The following is a 22,029-nucleotide window of genomic DNA, read 5'->3' on the forward strand; positions in this document are numbered from 1 at the left end:
GGATGGGAGTTCATGTCCATTTCTCCATCTTAGCGCTGGGACTAGGTCTGGTCTGGATCTGTGCAGGCGCTAGGCATGCTGCCATAGTTGACAGTGACCTTTCTACACATCAAATCAAAACAACGCCGTGAACACCGGTACTCAATAGAGCCAAGAAGTTCATGGTACTAACAGTCCGCAATACATGTTCAGTTAAAAACAAGCAGACAAAACCTTTCTTTTTCTTCAGTCAGTCCTTCTTGTTTATTTGTTTGTGACAGGTCTGACGAATTCCAGGACAGCCTCAAACCTTCTGTTTGGACCAGGACGACCTTGTACTCTGATCCTCTTGCTTCAGCCTCTCCAGGGTTGGGATCACAGGTGTGTGCCGCCATGATCGACTTCCTTTCCCTTTATTTAGTTACTTAATTTTTTTTTTCTTTCGAGACAGGGCTTCTTTGTGTAGCCCTGGCTGTCCTGGGACTCACTCTGTAGACCAGGCTGGCCTCGAACTCAGAAATCCGCCTGCCTCTGCCTCCCAAGTGCTGGGATTAAAGGCGTGTGCCACCACCGCCCGGCTAGTTACTTAATTTTTAAGAAACATGGTGCCCATAAAATATGATTGATTAAAGACTGGCTGAGTACATGAAAACAGATTACCGGATGGATGACCCTTCTAAACGGCAGACTCGTCCACCTTTCCAATTAACACACTTGTGTTGCCCTTCACTAAATTCTGCCTCAAGCTGGTCCTTGGAGAGAAGCGTGTAGAAGAGTTCCTGGAAGAGCAGACCACAAGCCAGGACGCCCAGCTCCCATGTGCACCCACCAAAGCAGGAGCCACAGGAGCATGCTTAACAACTCGACAGAGCTTGGCAGGCTGCACCTGTATGGTGACAGCCCTGCTGGTCCTCAAGGGGCCATGTGCCACCTGCGTCCTGGTCCTTCCCCCGCCTCCACGCCCTCCCTCCCCCCTGCCGTGGCAGTTCCTTCTAAGATGCCTGCTGAGTGCTGAGTCGCTGAGAGGCAAGCTCTCCATGTGACTTCAGTTTCCGTCGGTTCCTTCCGCAAGTGCTAAAATAATCTGATGCCCCAGAGCGAGTAGGCAGCGCGGCAGCGGCAACTGCTGTCCAGGAGGCCGGGGCCCTGGAGACGATGCGCCCCGCGGAGCCGCCTGGGCCTGCGGGAGCAGTGAGTATTTCGTGCGTGGGTTCACCGCCGAGTATCGCCGGGCTACAAGAGGTGGGCGAGCTGGGACCGGGTTGGGTGGTGGGAGGTCAGGCGGCAGTCCCCCACCCCACCCCACTCCACCCCGCACTCATGCTCAGGCTTTTTGTGAAGCTGGGTTTGCGGTATCCAGACTCCCCGCCTCTGGGTTGGATTTGTGGGCTACTCCTTTGGTGTAGGTGGAAGTCTCAGGAACTCTTATAGCTAAGAGAGGAGGTGTGGTGTGCGAGACGCGTGTAGGGCTTTACAACCAACTATGGTTTGATTCCTGGCTCTTCAGGGAGAATGTGAACAGGTTAGGGAACTTTTCTGAGCCTCCTGGTTTTCTCATCTGCACAATGGTTAGTGCTCCTTGCCTAGTCTGAGTGACCGGACGTAATGGGAGGACGCTGTGAACACTCAGCATACGGGTGTTCGCATCGACTCCTATGACCCTCAACATAAATTAAAACCCACTATTACACAGGCAAAGGCACGGAAACGCATCTACAGTCGCACGTACTTAATCAGGATCTTCCCAGGGTCAGCTGTGTGTGTTCAGCCAGAAGACAGCAAAAGCCCTTCTCCTGTGTAAAAGCCTTTGTCCTGTGTAACTTGTACTGGAATGTTATTTGGTCCACAGCTACCCGTGTCAGAGCGTGATTAGAGCCAAGTTCTCCTGACTCCTGTCTAGTCCTCTGCTGTAGTCCTCTTGGCCTCTTCGGGCACAGAAACACATCCACAGACTCACACGCACGCACACATGCACGCACCCAGGAGCTGGGCAGGAAAAAACACTGCTCTCCCAGCAGTTGCTAGCTCAACATTGCTCTGCGGTAATGAACACGTGCCCCACAGTAACTAGGATTGGAGCAGACTAAGGAAGGTTTTCCCGTGTCTCTTTCTGCTACTGACTGAGGTACAGAGTGTTTTAACGGCTGCAGGTCTTTGAGGCCTGGGGACACCCCCATAGGCTCTATATATGAGCCCCAGAGTTCCTGAAAAAACCATCAGTGCTTAGGTTAAAATCAAAACCAAACAGCCTCACAGAGAAGGTGCCTTTATTTGACTGGTCCCTTGAGAGAACTCTGGACAATGGCACACACTCCATCTGGCTGTCCTGGAACTCCTTAGCTTCTAAGCTAAAACCACTGGTGTGACTTATGAAAAACTTGAGAAAAACTCTTTCTCCTTAGTGATAGAACTGTTCCTGGATAGATTCTCAAAGAACTAGCTTCTGTATGGTTTCTAATATAAGCTAGGGACATAGAAGGCCTTCTTCATAGTCCCTCTGACTGTAGTCAGGAGTTGGGATCAGACCAAAAGAAAAAACAAAACTCAAAGAAACAAAACCTGGATTTTCTTTTTTTTTTGTTTTTTGTTTTTTTTTGTTTTGTTTTTCGAGACAGGGTTTCTCTGAGTAGCCCTGGCTGTCCTGGAACTCACTCTGTAGACCAGGCTAGCCTTGAACTCTCGAACTCAGAAATCCTCCTGCCTCTGCCTCCCAAGTGCTGGGATTAAAGTCGTGTGCCACCACTGCCCGGCAAAACCTGGATTTCTTAAGGAGGCATGGTTTAGGGGCTGGAGAGATGGCTCAGTAGTTAAGAACACTGACTGATCTTCCAGAGGCCCTGAGTTCAATTCCCAGCAACCACATGGTGGCTCACAACCATCTGTAATGGGATTCCATACCCTGTTCTGAAGACAGTGACAGTGTACTCACATACATAAACTATACATAAGTCTTTTTAAAAAAGACATGGTTTGGTTGAACAGAAAATATACTCAACACTGCAGCAGAGCTGCAGGTCTGAAAATGGCTCAGTGATACAGTTATATGATAAAACAGAGGAAGGAAGGGAGGGAGGGAGAGAGAGTGTGTGTGTCCCCCCCAAAGGGCAACCAAGCAATTGTTACCAGAAGCAGGAGAAATAAAGTTGCTGGACAGACTTTCCAGGACAAATAGAATCCAGCTGAGACGCAACATTTTGTGTCTTCAGTGTGTGACTTTAGCCTCAGTAGAGGGTACGAAGGAGGAAGTAGGAACTTTGCCCTGGTTCTCACCAGTGAGGTGGGTACAAAGAACAAGGCTGGGACCAGTGATGTGCACAGCGTGGCCACAAAGTTCTGTGAGGTCCCCGGGGACTCCCCTCCTTCACCCCAGCCTCCACATTTACCACCCTCAGGCACTGTCTGTGGGCTCGCCTTTGGTGCTGCTGCCTGCCTGCTCCTACCTCTAAGATAACAATCTGGAGGGGATTTCTCCTCAGGAGACAGCATTTGAGGTTCTGACTTTTCTTTCACACTGCCTCTGCTCAGTGAGCCCTAGATATCTCTGGTAGCCCTGGTCTCTCCTGGCTTTCCCAGTCTCCCTTGGGTGCTAAGACTGAGCACCGACCCTCAGATGTCAGCTCTCTCCCTCCCTGCCTAGCCTGGGACCACCACATCTTTCAGCTTTAGGAATTAATGGCCCTTGTAGGCACCTGCCAAGGCACTTGAAACTTCCACATGGGACTGTCCTCACGCCTCAGCCTCCTCAGTGTTGGTCTGACAAGTTTTCAAAACTTTGTGTTTACTTAACTAATGTGATTGACCAAAGGCCAGAAGATATCACTGGATCCCCTGGGACTAGAGTTAACACTGGTTGTGAGCCGCCATGTGGTTGTTGGGAATGAACTCAAGTCCTCTGGAAGACCAGCCAGTGTTCTTAACTGCTGAGCCATCTCTCCAGCCCCCACTTACAGAAATGTTTAAAGAGTTCCATTGTTTTATACACATTCTGAAGTATTTTGGAAGAGATTTACTGGTGGCCATGGTGTTTGTTTATTTGTTTGCTGTTGATGACTGAACCCTTTGAGCACACCAGGTCAGGCTCTTCCATTGATCAGCCAGGTCAGAGCTTTTCCCCTGTTCTGCCTCCTTCTCTTTTTAAGTTTTGTTTTGAGAGAAGGTCATGAAATTGCACAGGTTGGCCTCAAACTCACCATCTTTCTGTCTTAGCCTCCTGAATTTTGGGATTACAGATATGTTCTACCAGGCCCAGCTATTTGGTATGTTTTCTAAATATTTAACTTTACCTGTATTTGCATGTGTGTGAGTGTATGTGTGCGCACCAAATTCATGCAGGAATTCATAATCTCAGAAGAGAGGATCAAATCTCGTGGAACTGTATTTACATACAGTCATGAGGCCCCCATATATATGGGTGCTGGGAACTGAACCTATGCCCTCTGCAAGAGCAGCCAGCCCTCTTAACCAGTGAGGCATCTCTCTGACCCTATCTATTTGTGCTCGGGTTTTTGTTTGTTTGTTTAAGATTTATTTGTACTGCTTTTTAATGTGTCTGTGTGTGAGCCTGCATGTGCAGGCAGGAGTCTATAGAGACTGGAAGGAAGCATTGAATCCTCTGGAGCTGGAGATGTTCTGAGCCTGAGCCTGAGCCTGAGCCACCTGATGTAGGTGCTCCTTGACATCTGTTTTTAAATATACTACTACTACTAATAATAATAAATGAGCCGGGCGGTGGTGGCGCACACTTTTAATCCCAGCACTTGGGAGGTAGAGGCAGGCGGATTTCTGAGTTCAAGAGTTTGAGGCTAGCCTGGTCTACAGAATGAGTTCCTGGACAGCTAGGGCTATTACACAGAGAAACCCTTGAAAAACCAAAAATGAATAAATATATAAACAAATAATACAATGAATTGAAAGATAAATAAAAACAAGATGAAATAAGTAAATAAGCACAGTAAAGTGTTATAAGCAGAAGGTGGTGGGTTACACCACCTGATAACATGATGGTGGTCGCTGATAACAGACTTTTTTTTGTTTTTGTTTTTGTTTTTTTGGTTTTTTTGAGACAGGGCTTCTCTGTGTAGCCCTGGCTGTCCTGGAACTCACTCTGTAGACCAGGCTGGCCTCAAACTCAGAAATCCGCCTGCCTCTGCCTCCCAAGTGCTGGGATTAAAGGCGTGTGCCACCACTGCCCGGCGACAGATTTTTTCAATTTGGCTCGATGCTAAAGTTTTTTCTTTATGTGTAAAATGTTGGAGGAAAGTTAAGTTGCTAGTAATTAATAACTATTCAAATTGCTTTTCATAATCATAAAATTAAAATAGTTAAAATAAAAAACCCTGCAGTGTGTTACTATAGGTACTTCAGCTGAACCGTTAGACTATAAATAGGAGGAAGCTCCATGGGGATAAATAGGAATTTGGTAAAAAGAAGACCCCAGGAAGGGTCTTTCCTGCAGAGGAACCAGCTCCTGAAATGTGTGATTCAGTTGGGGAACCGCATGCATCCCGGGGTGGCTTGGGGTTTGGGGTGTTGGGGTGGAGTTGATGCAGAATTCAGAGGCTTGAGTGTGAATCGAAGCTCTCCCATTCTCCAGACACTCAGCTTCACCTCTGTGCGCCTCAGAGTCCACAGGGACGCCAGCACTTCCACTAAACTGTGCGACTGTTAGGAGTTCCTGTCAGGTAGTGATCCTTTGTGCCTTCTCCAAGAAACCGTGTTGGAGAGTTGGTATTTTCATTCTGACTTCAGGCTAAAATTAGCCTCAAGTAATCTCTGTGGTCTCTGCGTATGGTGCCCTACAGACTCTGGGTAGTCACCTCCTCCAGGGAAGCCCAAGATTCATGGGCATTGCCAGGAATGGAAGGAGAGGGGATGGCTCCTTTATCTTAACCTTTCCTCCACACTGACTCATTAGCACTGAAGACCTCTGCTTCCCATTGGTTCACCAATACCTGGTTCACCAAGGCATGGTGTCTGTCCCCTGAGTGGGAGGAGGGGGGACTGCTGAAGGCTGTGTTTGTGGTGGTCCTGCTTCCTCTTGAAGAAGCATAGTGGCTGACCCTTACTCTTGCAGAAGTTACCAGTGGGAACGAACCTGAGAAAGGAATAGAGAAACTAATGCAATGCAGGGTGGGCCTCTGACGAGATTACGCATCTCCTCATATACAAAGGGAGACACTCACTGCCAGCCACAGTGAGACACACAAGAGCCAGCTGTTATCTATCAGTGGGAACACACTTGCATTCTTGACGATCTGTGGCTAGATGCATTCTGTGGCCATGGAAGGGACAAAGTGAGCTGACCACTCTTGGTTTGGATGGGCTAGCCCTGACCACACGAGGAGTCAATTTACTCATCTGTGGCCCAGGGGAAATGGCGTTTGAGCAGGTAGCAAGTGCTTGAAGCAGTCCCTATAGGAAGAGTTCAGCCTGGGGTGGTGGGGAGTACTGCTGCAGCCCTTAAGCCTCCATTCGAGCAGAGGCTAGGGTAGAGCCTGGCCAGACCTGACACATTTGCTCAGGAGACATCTTGAGCTCTGTATTTGACAAGTGCTTTGGTTTCATTTCACAGAATTTCTCAGGCTGGCTGCCCGCTCCAATCCATCTTTTTGTTAGGATTTCCAGCTCTAAAACAGACCTGAGTGGGCCCTTGGGAAATTGTGCTGGCCAGATTTTGCTCAACCTAATTCAAGCTAGAGTCACGTGGGAGAGAGAACCTCAACTGAGAAAATGCCTCCATCAGATTGCCTGTAAGCAAGCTTGGGGGACATTTCCTTGATTAATGATTGTGGAAGAGCCCAGGCTACTGTGGAAACACCTGGGTAATTGTACTGGGTGCCATAAGAAAACAAGTTGAGCCAGGCAGTGGTGACATACAACTTTAATCCCAGCACTAAAGAGGCAGAGGCAGGTGGATCTCTGTGAGTTCAAGACCAGCCTGGTCTACAGAGCTAGCTCTAGGACAGCCAAAGCAACACAGAGAAACCCTGTCTCTAAAAACAAAACAAAAAAAATTTTTTTTTAATTTTTTAAAAAGGAAGGAAGGAAGGGAGGGAAAAAACAAGTCAAGCAAGCCATAGGGAGCAGGCCAGTAAGCAGCACTCATCTGTGGTTTCTGCTTCAGTCCTTTTTTTGTTTTGTTTTGTTTTGTTTGTTTGTTTGTTTGTTTTTGAGACAGGGTTTCTCTGTATAGTCCTGGCTGTCCTGGAACTCACTCTGTAGACCAGGCTGGCCTCGAACTCAGAAATCCACCTGCCTCTGCCTCCCAAGTGCTGGGATTAAAGGGGTGAGCCACCACCGCCCGGCTCTGCTTCAGTCCTTCTCTCCAGGTTTCTACCTTAAAATAAGCCCTCTCCTCCTGAGTTGATTTTGGCTATGTTGTCTACTCAGAAATGTCAAGTTTCTTAGTTAGAAACCTAGCCAGGACAGAAATGCTACTTTTTCTCAAAAGGGCTGGCCAACTCCAAACTTCGAATAAAAATTTATTTGCCGGAGGGGCCATGTGCAAACAACCTTCCTTTCTTCATGCAGAAGAAATGTACTATGTTCAAGGGGCAGTATTCCAGTGATTTCAAATGTTTCCATCCTTACCTTCTTGTCTAGCCTGTGTCCCTGAGACCAACATCGCAGGGCCCAGTAGGACAATCATCTGCTTTTGAAGAAGCTGTCCTGCTCTAGATATGTTTGAGCACAATTCTTTTAACAGTGTGTGAGGGACTGTCATGATGCTACTTTCTAAACATTTTTTTAAAACTTAAATATGGGCTGGAGAGATGGCTCAGCGATTAAGAGCACCAACTGCTCTTGCAGAGGTCCTGAGTTCAATTCCCAGCAACCACATGGTGGCTCACAACTATCTGTAATGGGATCCAATCCCCTCTTCTGGCTACAGTGTGTGTACTCATACAAATAAAGATAAATAAGTTTGTTTTTTAAAAACAAAAAACAAAAAACTTAATCTAGTAACACCTGCACCCACTGATGGTCTTACTTTATTGGAGAAGAAACTTATTAGAATTAAGAATCAGAATTATTCTAATTAGAATTGGAATTATTGTATTATGAAGAATGCACTGTGAAAGTTGTCTTTTAGAAGTTTTTAATCTCATATTTTATTTTTTTTTGATTTTGAAAAATTTCAAGCTATAGAAAAATTTTTTTAAAGATTTATTTATTTATTATATATGAATACACTGTAGCTGTCTTCAGACATACCAGAAGAGGGCATCAGATCTCATTACAGATGGTTGTGAGCCACCATGTGGTTGCTGGGATTTGAACTCAGGACCTCTGGAAGTGCAGTCAGTGCTCTTAACCACTGAGCCATCTCTCCAGCCCCGCTATAGAAAATTTAAATGAAAGTAAAATGAGTTTTTAAAAGTGCAATGTTAAGCCGGGCGGTGGTGGCGCACACCTTTAAACCCAGGACTTGGGAGGCAGAGGCAAAGGCAGGCAGATTTCTGAGTTTGAGAGTTCGAGGCCAGCGTGGTCTACAGAGTGAGTTCCAGGACAGCCAGGGCTACTCAGAGAAACCCTGTCTCGAAAAACCAAAACAAAAAAACAAAACAGCGCAATGTTAAATTGAGTAATTGGTTGACTAATTTAGGGAGTATTTTACTTTTAATCTGACCAAGCCATTGAATGTAGGATTTTATATGTGTGTGTGTAGATGTGTATATGTATTTGTGTGTAATTGATAGTCAACGATACTATTTTTGTTTCTTTTTTAAGGGGGATGTTTAGTCTATACCCAGAGCGCCTAGAACTCATGGCAGTCCTCCTGTCTCAGCCTTGTGGGATAATAGATGCATATCACTATACTGGACAAGACTTTGACCCTTGAAGACTCAAAGTCAGTTGTTTTGTAGGGCAGTGCAGCCAGGATCCATCTGGGTTTCATCATGACTGGGCTCAGGGCATGCCCTCGCACTTGGGGGCTTCAAGGACAGGGGGCTACACCACTTCCAAAGTTCAGAGCACCAGAACCACTCACCATGGGAATTTCTAGATCTGCATTTTGCTGAAGGCTGGAGTCCCACTAATCTTGTGCTAAGAATCCAAGGGTGCAAACCTGCCTGTCCGAGCTTTCCGTGCTTCCTGCGGCTGTTTGAAGTAGTCGCAGTGGAGATGCTAAAGCTCTGTGTGCTGTGGTCTGTGATCAACTTGCTCTCCCCTTGCTTCCAAGAGCCTAGATAGCAGCTGCCCTTTGCTTTTACACAAAGGTAGACTTACTTTCTCTCAGAGACCTCTCTCTGCTACATAGTCACGTCTTCTGTGTGTTCAGAGTGTCACCTTCACATGTGATGCTGCAACCTGTTTCTGATGATCCCTGTCCCCCAATCCATAACTTCTTATCTCTAATACAAAATACCTCTGACAGCTGCCTGCCTTTGCCACAAAGCCCCCATTCTTTAAGGCTTTTTAAAAGCTTCTCTGATTGTTTGAGGAGAAAGCTCTTAATTATGTGGTAATGTATGGATGACACTTGCTAACGGTTCCTTTAGCAAGGAGATTGCAGCCCCTTTCCTGCCAGCAGCTGGTACAGCAGTACCAGTTGGAGGGGTGGGGAGGTGAGGATGCCATCCTGTCATTCTAGTGAGATACGATAACTGCACTGTTTTCCTGGTCCCTTCAGTGCAGTGCCTCTTGGGAGCTTTCTGCAGATGTGTAGTCTAGAAGAGTGTTCCCAGCCTGAAATGTTGCTATTTTTAAAGTCTTTTACTTTTTCTCCACATTTCATGCCTCGCACACATGCTTGTCTGCTGCTCGATATTTCTGAGCTACCCCCCAGACCGGGAACACCTGCCCTTTTTAATCTTTCATTTTGAAAACCTCAGAAAGTTGATCAGACTGGCCTCAAAGTTGTGATCCTTCTGCCTCAGCCACCCAAGTTGACTGGAATTCAGAGCAGAAACAATCACCTCTGATTCTACCCATTTATGAGATACTGCTTCATTAGATCTCAGAAAGGAAGCGGAGGTCACCTAGACTGTTTCAAATGGGAAATATCATGCAGGGGATTGTCAGAAAACTACGGAAGAGGCTAAGAAGTCAAACAGTATCCTCTTGGCCATGCAGGAATCTGTACCCTAGATAGGAGGGAGGAAGGGAGGATGCTGGTCCCAGAGTCTGGTCACCAGGAAAGGCTCAAGGAGAGAGGGAAGGGGAGGGACATTTTGGATTCTCCACTCTCCTGCCTACCTACTATCTTCCCAGCAGTGCTCCCAATACTCAAACATGCTACGGGCCTCCTGCTGCCAGGGCTTGGGGAGCAAGCGGAGGCTTTAGAGCTTGTCACAGGGAGCAGAGCATAGCAAGCTGAAGTCATCATTCTGAGGACAGACAGCCGTTTAGCAGCCAGCAGGGTGTCCATGGATCATCCTAGTCTCTTCTTTAAAAAATATTTTTGCCAGGCAGTGGTGGTGCACGCCTTTAATCCCAGCACTTGGGAGGCAGAGGCAGGTGGATTTCTGAGTTCGAGGCCAGCCTGGTCTACAGAGTGAGTTCCAGGACAGCCAGGAACACAGAGAAACCCTGTCTCGAAAAACCAAACCAAAAAAAAATATATATATTTTTTTAGTTATATGTATGTGTGTAAGTATAAACGCATACGTGTGTGTGTGGTATGTATGTATGTGTGGACACGCATACCTTGTGAGGCCAGAAGTGTTGGCTCTCCTGGAGCTGGAGGAGGTTGTGAGCCACATGACACGGATACTGGTAACCAACTTGGGCCCTCTGCAAATGCAGTGAGCACGATTAACTGCTGAGCCGTCTCTCCAGCCCCTTGTCTTGATTGTTAATATAGACCATTAAATCCAGCCTTCCTGGATAGATGTCCCGTATTTAATTGGTATAGTGATGCAGTCATCCCTCTAGCTGTCTTTTTTCTGTACTGTCACAGAGATGATACACAAGAACAGCAACCACCCAAGCTGCTCGGTGCTATTTGCAATTCATAAATAATAATTAGGTTATCAGCAGCTTTCATGGCTAATGAAGCACTTTCGCATATACCATCCTCTGCGGCTCACATACAAGTCTATGAGTGGATAGCATTGCTCCTGTTTTGAGAGAGGGTTATCCAAGTCCTGGACACTCCACACCTATGATGGAGAGTGGAGGGAGAATTTAAACTGCTGACTGTCAGGTTCCAAACTCTATCGTCTTTCTAGGACATTCTGTTACTTAATGCTAGAAGTTGTCCTTATGGGCATAGCAAGATTTATTCTTGTATGTATGCATGTATGCATTCATGCATGTATGTATGTAATGAATGTATTCTAGGCTAGTTCTCTGAGTTTAGGAGGAAAGAATACATTTAAATTTGTAAACATTTTGGTATTTCACAAATAGAATGCCAGTCTGAAGTGCTGTGCAGCCCTGGAGAGCTGTACTCTTGGCCTGCACATATTGAGATTTAGGTTGTCAGTGTTCGGGGCACAGCAGCACATAGCAGCCCACACATGACAGGAAGTGAAGAAGAAGATTTACTGTGCTGACAATCCCCGTTTCCCCATCTCTCCTCTGTGAGCCGCAGGATGTTCAGTGAGATAAGAACGTGAGCGAGTGGTTCTTTAGCATCCTTGGCATTTACTAAGTTTGGCAACCTTCTCCCAGGATGGGCGGGGATCCCAAAGTTTCAGGGGCGCTTGTGTGTGTGTGGGAGGGTGCTGGGAGGACTGTGAGGACAGGAGTCCAGATGGCTCTGCATATGCCATCTGTGCCCTGTGCTGGCCATGGCATGATAATTCCTGCACACGTGCAGAAATGAAAAGAGGGCCCTGGGTGGGATTCCCAGAGGCTAGCGAGGACTGAGCCCAGATTGTTTCTGTGGAGTAGGGGGCTGACCTAGCCTCCAGTGATGGCTGCGGCTGATTTGTGTTGTTTGTTTAGTTTTTCTGATAGTCTGTTTTTTTCTGGTTAGTGTTCATATCTGTTCAGGATGTTAAATTACCCTTCAGCATGGGTAGCAATGCTAGAAGAAAAGCAAAAAGGAGGGACCCAAAGGTGGCCTGTGTGTGTCAGTGGAAGGTCTGTAAGTGTCATGGAAGGTGAGGAGGTTCTTGCTAACAGGGTGTGGCTGACCCAGGAAGAGACTGAAGAGCTGCCCTGTGGTCCTTCCTGGGAGTATCCAGGCAAGGGTGGGGCAGATGACCTGGAGCAGGCGCTTGCTTCTTTCCAATGACAGTAAAGGAGGGCAGGAGAGCCCCTGGGCTGTTAGATCTCACACTTGGAGGGTTGACCATGCAATTATATCTACAGGGGGGACAATTCCCCCAGTTACCCACTATGGAGCTCAGAGAGGGAGACCTGGGCCACTCCTAGCCTTTGGTACTTGGTCCATTTGAAACCCTGGATAGATCAGGATCATCCCTGGACCCTTATTGCCCTGGACTTTGTGAAGGTGGTGCTGTTACCTCTTCATTGGAGACTTCTGCTGTTAGATGTATCATGTCAAGCCTTCCCAGGACTGCTGTTCACACACAGACAAGAAACCTACAACTGCACTTCCAAATTTTTTCTAATCTATCCAAAGACTGCTTTTTTCATTTTCTCATGATTTTTTTCTTATCTAAGTGAAAACATGAACATTATTTTTTTTTGAAGAGCCATATTTAAAAGAGTTAACCAATGTGATAGACATGTTTCTGAAATCCATCTTCTCTGTCTCCTTCTCCTCTTCCTTCTTTTTTTCCTTCTCTAACTCCCTCCCTCCCTCGTCCTCCTCCTTCTTTTTTCAAGACAGGTTTTCTCTGTGTAGCCCTGGATGTCCAGAAACTCACTCTGTAGACCAGGCTGGCCTCAAACTCAGACATCTGCCTGCCTCTGCCTCCTGAGTGCTGGGATTAAAGGCGTGCGCCTCCACTTCCTGGCCTGAAAGCCTTCTTTCAGCAAGATAATTACTGTTTGTGAGTCCAGAAGCTTCACTCAGTATTTCTATCCTAGCTTCTCCTTCTTTTGTCTATTCTTTCACTTACTCATTCACTCACTCACGCATTCATTCCCTCATCCCCTCATTCATTCATGGCGTCTATCTTGCGTTCCTGTATGCTTCAGGTAGAGATGAGTTTCAGAGAGGATGACTGCAGAGCAGCAAAGCACAGGAAACTCTGTGACCTCAGCCCTGGCACTCAAGTCCTTTGTATCCCCTGGGCTGCCCCTTTGGGGTTTCAGAGGTCAGCCACCTGCCCATTAAATGGCATAGGCAAAACAAAATGAGTTCTTGCCAGTGGTGTCAGCGAAAGGTTGACTCTGCTGGCTGAACTGAGAAATTTAAATACTCTGTGGTTTTCCACCTCCTTGTAGTTGTGTGCCTCTGAGACCAGACACATGTGGGGGCTAGCTGCTTCCTTCTGCCCTGTGTTGAGCAGCCCTCTTGGCTAATCTGTCTAATTTAGTTCTTCCTGGTCTTCCACCTACAGAGCTGCGCCTGAGATGGAGTTCCTGCCCCTTTGGCTTTGCCTGGGTTTTCACTTCTCGATTGTGGAATGGAGGAGCGGACGTGGGACAGCCACTGCAGCTTCCCAAGGAGGCTGCAAGGTGGTGAGTTTCTTCTTGGGTTCTGCTCTCTCCTTTGCCTCTGTCCTGATGAGCCTGGTCTGCTTGGAAAGTGGATGACTTGTCATTGAAGGGGACATGGAGTGAACGAGTCAGACCCAGTGTGTGCCTGCCCAGTGCACGGTGTCCTTACTGCTCATTAGCAGGTGATTTTTTCAGGATGGCTCTTGGGAAGGACCGGAAGTCCCTGCCTCACTGTTTCCTATGTACTGAAGACATGAGGCCCCAGAAACAGGCTTAGGTCAACTACTAAGAGCAAGAACACCTGGCTAAGCGTCTGGATGACTGAGCTCCATTAATGCTTCCAGAGCCACTAAGGGAAACACACACCAGCACCAGAGAAGTCCTGCCTTTAAGGTCACATGTGAGCCAACAAAGAGGGCTGCAGCAGCCCTGCAGATAACATGTACCCAAATGGTACTGCAGAGCAAATGCTCATAACTACCCAGCAGTGGGGCGTCCTGAGCCTTCTGAAGGCTTCTTGTCTGCACACAGAGATAGATTTAGTTCATCACTGAGCTTGATTCTAGAAATTTGCCTATAGCCAGGCAGTGGTGGCGCACGCCTTTAATCCCAGCACTTGGGAGGCAGAGGCAGGCAGATTTCTGAGTTTGAGAGTTCAAGGCTAGCCTGGTCTACAGAGTGAGTTCCAGGACAGCCAGGGCTATACAGAGAAACCCTGTCTTGAAAAAAAAAAAGAAAAGAAGAAAAGAAAAAAAGAAAAAAGAAAAGAAAAAGAAATTTGCCTATAAATGAAAGATAGCAAATGTTTGCTTGAGAAACACATGCCTATTAAGACATTCCTCAAGCTCAATAACTGGAAAAGCAAATTGGACCCCAGAGTTAATACTTATATTCAAGGTCTCTTTCAGCATATTTGATGCTAGGTAAAGAAACTGTTCTTAAAGTTGATTAATCTTAAAGATGGTGGCTATCGTGGTTCTAACCTGCTTGTGGTAACCAGTAGCCACTATGCTCCAGTATGATGTTAGGGTCACCAACCATTCTGCCTGGATTTAAATCCTAGCCCCACTACTGCTTAGCTGGGATACAAAGTCACTCTATGCCACTTTCCTCATCTTTAAATAGAAGTACTAATAATACCTGTCGGTCTTGGTGACACATGCCTGGCAACCCAGTACTCAGGAAGCCGAGACACTTGACAGGAGGGTCAAGAGTTTAAGGGCAGTCTCAGTTCCATTTCAAGTTTGAGGCCAGTCTGGGCTACATGCGTCTCTATCAATGATGATGATGATGACAATAATAATTTCTACAAATGGTATCGTGACACTGGGTTGTTGTAGTGATTGAATGTATTTATAACAAGCAATCACAATGATGCCTGATATGTAGTGAGTACCATGTGCTATACCAAGATCATTAACATGTTATTATCACTGTCAGCCTAGCCTTGTTTGACTGCCACCATTCCCTTACAGAGGCAACAACTGGCTTAACTTCACAGTAGCTATTTGGGGATCACTAGGCATAGGAAGAGAAGGAGGTGAAGTGTGAGTTATTCAGCCACATCTCAGGGTTCAGTCAGGACTCTGTCTGGGGGGAAGTGGTAGAGACTTGACCATCAAAGAAGTCAAACAATGGGTTTCCTCAGACTCTTATGATTTGAGAAGTCTGGAAGTTCAGGCATTAGTCTCCATTGTTCTTCATTACATGAGCCATTCGACCTTCGACCTTTGCATAAAATGGGTGTGGTAAAGTTGTCTGTGTGCTCGGTGGCCACACTGTTCTTTGCAACACTTTGGTGGATCCATGGGAATTACAAAGGTCTGATCCCCCTTTGACTTCAGCAACTGTGGAGGAACAGGCTCCATTGCAGGCTGAGGCAAGCCTCTAAACACCATGACCTCCAGAGAGGCCTCAGGAAAATAAGAGATACATCTGTCTCTCAGCGTGGAGATTCAATTTATTAAAACGCCAGTTCTCCACACATTAATCCAATCCCAATATTAATGCAGTAGCCCTTGTGAGGGGGAGTTGAGGTAGGAAGGAACCTGAAAAATCATTTTAATGTCTATGCTGAAATTAATAAAAAAAAAAAAAAACTCAAGTGTTCAACAATGAGCAGCTTAATTAATTAGCACATGCTGGTAATTACAGCTGACATGCTAACACTTATTAACCACAATAAATGTGATTTTCATATGTAATCATACTCAATCCTTGAAAAAAATTGTGTGAGAAAATTGCAAGCATAATGGTTAGTGACTTTTCTCTGAGAGGGAGGCTGAGATTATCTGAGGGTCGTTCTTTCTTTTCTTTCTGTTTTGTTTTTTGTTTTGTTTTGTTTTGTTTTGAGACAGGGTCTCCCTATATAGTCCTGGCTGGCCCAGAACTATCTATGTAGTTCAGATTGCCTCAGACTCCCAGAGATCCCCCTGCCTCTATCTCCATGAGGTCCTGGGATTAAAGGCTTGTGCCACCATGTCCAGTTTCTTTTGTCTTTTTTTTTTTAATATTTCAGTATTGTACCATCTTTTTAGTTATTAGGTTTTATTTTAACAACCAGATAAAGAATCTGAATCTGCAAGAGGGACGTTTTATTTGGGGAAAAAAAACCAGATAAATAATTTGAAACTGTAAGAGGTTAGTTGGTTTCTTGCTCAGGGTCAAGTTAACATACTGCAGAGTAAAAGCTCAGATTGAGTGCTAGCTCCAAACCTGGGCATCTTCCTTTTGGATTTTTCTCTTTATTCCATTTTGTCTTGGAGATGGGCCATTTGGTACTTGCTGGCCTTGTTCCCCTGACCAGCCTGTAGAAAGTCATAGCATTGTTTTTCTTAATGTTCTTTCTTCTGGACACCTAACCAACACCTTCTGGCTAGTTGATTGCTTTTGCAAACAACATTTCTGTGCATAAACCTCATGTCTTTTTGGACCTAGGTCGACGGAATCGCTGACTGCCGGGGTCTGAACCTCGCTTCAGTGCCCAGCAGACTTCCATCCCATTCCCAGATGCTCGTTCTGGATGCCAATCCTCTCAAGGTCCTGTGGAATCATTCCCTCCAGGCATACCCACGCCTGGAGAACCTGAGCCTGCACAGCTGTCACCTGAACCGTATCAGCCACTACGCCTTCCAAGAGCAAGGCCACTTACGCAACCTGGTTCTAGCAGACAACCGCCTCTCCGAGAACTACAAGGAGTCAGCCGCAGCTCTCCACACCCTGCTGGGACTTCGAAAACTGGACTTGTCTGGAAACTCCCTGACTGAAGACATGGCGGCTCTCATGCTTCAGAACCTCTCCTCACTGGAGGTTGTGTCCTTGGCAAGGAATACCCTCATGAGGCTCGACGACTCTGTCTTTGAAGGCCTGGAGCACCTCATGGAGCTGGATTTGCAGAGAAACTACATCTTTGAGATTGAGGGCGGTGCGTTTGATGGCTTGACTGAGCTGCGGCGTCTCAACCTTGCCTACAACAACCTCCCCTGCATCGTAGACTTCAGCCTCACTCAGTTACAGTTCCTCAATGTTAGTTATAACATCCTGGAGTGGTTCCTGGCAGCCAGGGAAGAGGTGGCCTTCGAACTGGAGATGCTGGACCTGTCTCACAACCAGCTGCTCTTTTTCCCACTCCTGCCTCAGTGTGGCAAGCTGCACACCCTCCTGCTACAGGACAATAACATGGGCTTCTACAGGGAGCTTTACAACGCCTCCTCCCCACAGGAGATGGTGGCCCAGTTCCTTCTTGTGGATGGCAATGTGACTAATATCACAACTGTCAACCTCTGGGAGGAGTTTTCTTCCAGCGACCTGTCAGCGCTTCGCTTCCTGGACATGAGCCAAAACCAGTTCCGGCACCTGCCGGATGGTTTCCTGAAGAAAACACCTTCCCTTTCCCACCTGAACCTCAACCAAAATTGCCTGAAGATGCTCCACATCCGGGAGCACGAGCCACCGGGAGCCCTCACCGAGCTGGATCTGAGCCACAATCAGCTAGCAGAGCTGCACCTGGCTCCGGGGCTCAGGGGCTCTCTCAAGAACCTCCGAGTGTTCAACCTGAGCTCCAACCAGCTCCTGGGAGTCCCCACTGGCCTTTTTGACAACGCCAGCAGTATCACTACAATCGACATGAGTCACAATCAGATCTCACTCTGTCCCCAGATGGTGCCCTTAGACTGGGAGGGGTCCTCCAGTTGTGTGGATTTCAGAAATATGGCCTCTTTGCGGAGCCTTTCTCTGGATGGCTGTGGGCTGAAGGCATTACAAGACTGCCCATTCCAGGGCACCTCCCTCACTCATTTAGACCTGTCTAGCAACTGGGGGATTCTGAATGGCAGCATCGGCCCTCTCTCGGCTGTTGCCCCTACGTTACAGGTCCTGTCTCTCAGGAACGTGGGCCTTGGTTCTGGCTCTGCAGAGATGGACTTCTCTGCGTTTGGGAATCTGAGGGAGTTGGATCTGTCAGGAAATTCCCTGACCAGCTTCCCAAGGTTCAAGGGCAGTTTGGCCCTGCGGACTCTCGACCTCCGCAGAAACTCTCTCACGGCCCTTCCTCAGAGGGTTGTGTCTGAGCAGCCCCTGAGGAGTCTGCAGACCATCTACCTCAGCCAGAACCCTTATGACTGCTGTGGGGTGGAGGGATGGGGGGCTCTGCAGCACTTCAGGACCGTTGCCGACTTGTCCATGGTCACTTGCAACCTCTCTTCCAAGATCATTCGTGTGGTGGAGCTGCCGGAAGGCATGCCTCAGGACTGTAAGTGGGGGCAGGTGGACACTGGTCTGTTCTACCTCGTGCTCATTCTGCCCAGCTGCCTCACCCTGCTGGTGGCCTGCACTGTCATCTTCCTCACTTTTAAGAAGCCTTTGCTTCAGGTCATCAAGAGCCGCTGTCACTGGTCCTCCATATACTGACCCGTGTGCCAAGGCTAGAGACTTGGTTTGTGTCTCTGGGATGCTTTGCTCCACTGGATCTTCACGTTTCCAGGGGTCGTGTGCGATGTGTTGAAGGTTAAACTAAAATTTGAAAGAGTTCCCTCCTCAGTCCCATTAACTTCTCCTCCAATCCTTGTGATTTATCCTCATTGTCCTGGTGAAATATTTATTAAATGACATTCTGTGAGAATAAAGGGTGCGTCTCATAAATATTTTAAAAATCAAATGCATCTTGTGTAATGTTTTTCAGTGATTTCTCTTGGGTTATTTTTTAAATGATCTTTCTTTAGTGACATCCATACAGGCGAAAGGTGACAGTCTGATGCCATTGGACAACAAATACATCTCCTACTGCATGTCCCAGGAGGGTGAGTGCCAGCATCATGGAGATTTACCCAGGACAAGAATCTCAAGGTACTGCTGAAGGGTCTGGCATCAGATGTGAACTCCTCACTGTGGTGATGGCCGACTGCCACAGCACTGAGAAAGGGCTACAGTAGGACCCTTTCCAGATGCTCTGGGTTCACATCTGGAGTCTCTAACAGACAGACATAATGCTTCCATGGACAAGCTAAGAGAAGAGTAACTCAGCCTAACTTTGACCTGTCCGTGACCCAAGGGCTGTGCTTGCTCTGAGGGAAAACAGGAATATTCAGGAAGGAAGGAAACGCAAGCCTCCTCCCTGTGGACCTCCCCACTGCACATCACCCACGTTAGCAATGTTCAGCATCTGTACTCGCCAGGTTCATGAAGTCCTTCCATTCTTCCAAGAAAAGCAGAACATTCCTGTGTTCCTCTCTGGGGGAAAATGTAAAGACACAGTTGCCACCCTTTTGGGCAATTCCGAGTTTACATGGTCGCTGCTTCTCATCTCCACTCTTTTCATCACGAGAGAATTATATGAAATAAAAAGAGCGGAGGAACCCTTCAGAGTGATTTCTATCAAAATCAAAGATAAACCGATGGTCTTAACTTGGCAAAGCAGAAGTGTCCCTTGAATGCTCTTGACAGCTGTTTCCGAAAGGCACTGCATTTCACGGCTTTGTGGCAGCCCTTAGATGGCGTTAGACTTTGCCCTTCTAGTCACCCACCTTTGCTATCGTCCTGCATGAACCACCCTTGCCTAGGGCTTCATGCCCCTCACACTGCCTTTGAAGCCCCTGTCGAGCCCTGCTAGGCTGCTGTCTCAGCCACTGCTCACAAAGCCAGGCTCTCCTTATCTCTCCCCAACCCCCTCATATGACCCATTCCCTGGGGCTCTGCTATTTTCCTGAGTGATAACTAACTTCTTCCTTTTTTTTTTTTGGTTTTTCGAGACAGGGTTTCTCTGTGTAGCCCTGGCTGTCCTGGAACTCACTCTGTAGACCAGGCTAGCCTCGAACTCTCGAACTCAGAAATCCGCCTGCCTCTGCCTCCCAAGTGCTGGGATTAAAGGCGTGAGCCACCACCGCCCGGCGATAACTAACTTCTTAGACAAAGGAACTCAAGCTGTGGTTGGTCTTGAGTTGTTAGTTATGGTCTTGAGTTGTTAGTTATGTTAGTTATGTTATGTTATGTTAGTTATGTTAGTTATGGTCTTGAGTTGTTAGTATGCCAGGCTTTAGTCAGTTGGTGCTTTGAGGAGCTCAACGAATGGCTGCTCTTGCCTGATTAGAGCATCATGAGAATTTAAGCAACAGGACGCTGGGAAGTTCTGAACGCTCTGGGGGACTGAGAATTGGTGTCAGAAGGTGAGTGGGAGCAGAGGAGAGTGTGTTACCATTGGTGCCACCATGGTAAAAGCAATGATTTTGAGAATGTTGATCGAAGCCGTGCTTTAATTCTGGATCTATAGTTCACACTACTGCCAGGGCCACAGGGTCATTGTCACAGCCACCAGCTATTGTCTAATAAATGTTCCATAAACTCTCCTGTGCCACCAGCTGATACACAGTGCAAGTGCATGGTTAACTGACCGTAGGTCCCATGACTGGCTGCCGACAGGATGTGCACTGAACACGTGATGCCTCTAGGTGGGATGTTTTGCCAACAATGGTCTGGGCTTCTTGCGGATGCCCATATCAGGCAGACTCTCCAAACATAGGAAAGAAGAAAGATCCTGTAAAGACCAGAAGAGGAGCCAAGAAGCACCACACATTTTTAGGGAAGCATGTACATTTTAGCAGAAGGCTTCTAGAAGTGGGTTCTTAGCATAAGGGATTGATTCAAATAATGGAAACACTGAAGGGAATTTCTGTCCTTTGGGGAGACATTTGGGGTCTGTGAGGCCCTTTGAGGCTCCTTAAGTTGTACCATGTAACCACTATTCTTAGGAACCAGCCTGGCAGGACCACAGTTTCAGAATTTGGAATCCCTATTGCTGTCTGTTACTACAGAAGATTGTGACTGTCCTGCTAAGTTTGTTCTATCATTGTCTGAAGGCTTCTTTCATGAAGTTTGGTTAGTGCAGGAGATTTTCAAAAGAGAATAGTAAATTAAATCGTGTGTGTGTGTGTGTGTGTATGAGAGAGAGAGAGAGAGAGAGAGAGAGAGAGAGAGAGAGAGAGAAAGAGAGAGAGAGAGAGAAAAGAGCCAGTGGAGGATAGAAGTCTTAGATCCCCTGGAACTAGTGTTGCAGGTGGTTGTGAGCCACCTGACATGGCTTCTGGGAACCAAACTCCAGCCTTCCACAGAAGCAGTACACTTTTTCTCTCTTCCCCCTTTCTCCATCCCCATGGTAACTCTCCTGGTCTCTGTCTGTGGGGCCAGTGAACTTGTCTGAGAGCAGTTTCCTAATAAGCCTGGCTTTAATTGGCTCATTTTACCACAGCGGAGGACAAATAACCTATCAACACCTTTTTCCTTAGCCCCACTGTCCACTCCCCCTAGCCATCACAACACCCACACTCTTTTGGCCAGAAATATTTCCCATGGTAAACTTGGGTAACATTTAAGTCAATTTGTAATATGATGAGATATGCCAACTATTCATAGCCACCTCCTTCCTCAAGTCCACCCATATGAGCCAGAGGGAAGCCACCTTCAGGGTTGGCCTTCCTGGCTCTGCCTTGTCTTCTTAGCATTCTGTGGCTTTTGGATGCAAGTTGTAGGGTTTTCCAAGCTGGTATTACTAAGTAAGAAACTTTACCACTCGGGGTACGCATAGGAACCAGACAGTACATTCAAGCAAGAGCAAAGCCCAAAGGCACTCCCCAGGGAGGGTTTACAAGGTGGCAGTTAGGGAAAGGCATCCCAGAAAGGACAAGGCATGTACATGGGGCTGGTGACACAGAACTGCTACTCATCCTGTAAGGACCCAGGGAGAGGACCCCAACTCAAGTCCCAATTAGCGCGCACCCAAGGAGACACGAGAGACTTACTTGATGCAATGGCAAAAGGCAGTTTACTAACAAGGGCCCTTGGATCGAAACTCATCCCACGCAGGGGAGAGAATTTCGATGAAGACCCCAGGAAGTTTAGAACTTTTATAGGGGGAGGGACAAGGGGGAAGGGAAAAGTGGGAAATTCTGGCGCGGTTACATATGATTGGATATTTCAAACATCAGCACTTTGCGTAAGCAATCATTTTGACAGGTTGGATGGCCCACTATTTTTGAC

General features: G+C 47.1%; 1 protein-coding gene across 2 annotated transcripts; it reads left to right on the plus strand.

Moving 5' to 3' along the window:
* Positions 1-955: 955 nt before the first annotated feature.
* Positions 956-18,658, plus strand: Nrros (negative regulator of reactive oxygen species). 2 transcript variants are annotated; one of them, XM_028753799.1, is made up of 3 exons: positions 956-1,170; positions 13,404-13,524; positions 16,441-18,658. In XM_028753799.1, the coding sequence occupies exons 2-3, from the start codon at positions 13,417-13,419 to the stop codon at positions 18,409-18,411; spliced, it is 2,079 nt and encodes a 692-aa protein (XP_028609632.1). In that variant the 5' UTR covers positions 956-1,170; positions 13,404-13,416; the 3' UTR covers positions 18,412-18,658. The 2 variants fall into 2 exon arrangements, with proteins under 2 accessions (XP_028609632.1, XP_028609631.1); XM_028753798.1 differs by having other exon boundaries at positions 1,083-1,221.
* Positions 18,659-22,029: the final 3,371 nt, after the last annotated feature.

Source organism: Grammomys surdaster, unplaced genomic scaffold, assembly GCF_004785775.1.
Source record: "Grammomys surdaster isolate TR1022 unplaced genomic scaffold, NIH_TR_1.0 125956, whole genome shotgun sequence".
NCBI lineage: Eukaryota > Metazoa > Chordata > Mammalia > Rodentia > Muridae > Grammomys > Grammomys surdaster.

Coding starts and splice junctions, on each gene's coding strand:
- Nrros (XM_028753799.1), top strand. CDS start 13,417: ATGGAGTTCCTGCCCCTTTGGCTTTGCCTGGGTTTTCACTTCTCGATT. Junction 13,525..16,440: donor CCCAAGGAGGCTGCAAGGTG/GTGAGTTTCTTC, acceptor TTTTGGACCTAG/GTCGACGGAATCGCTGACTG.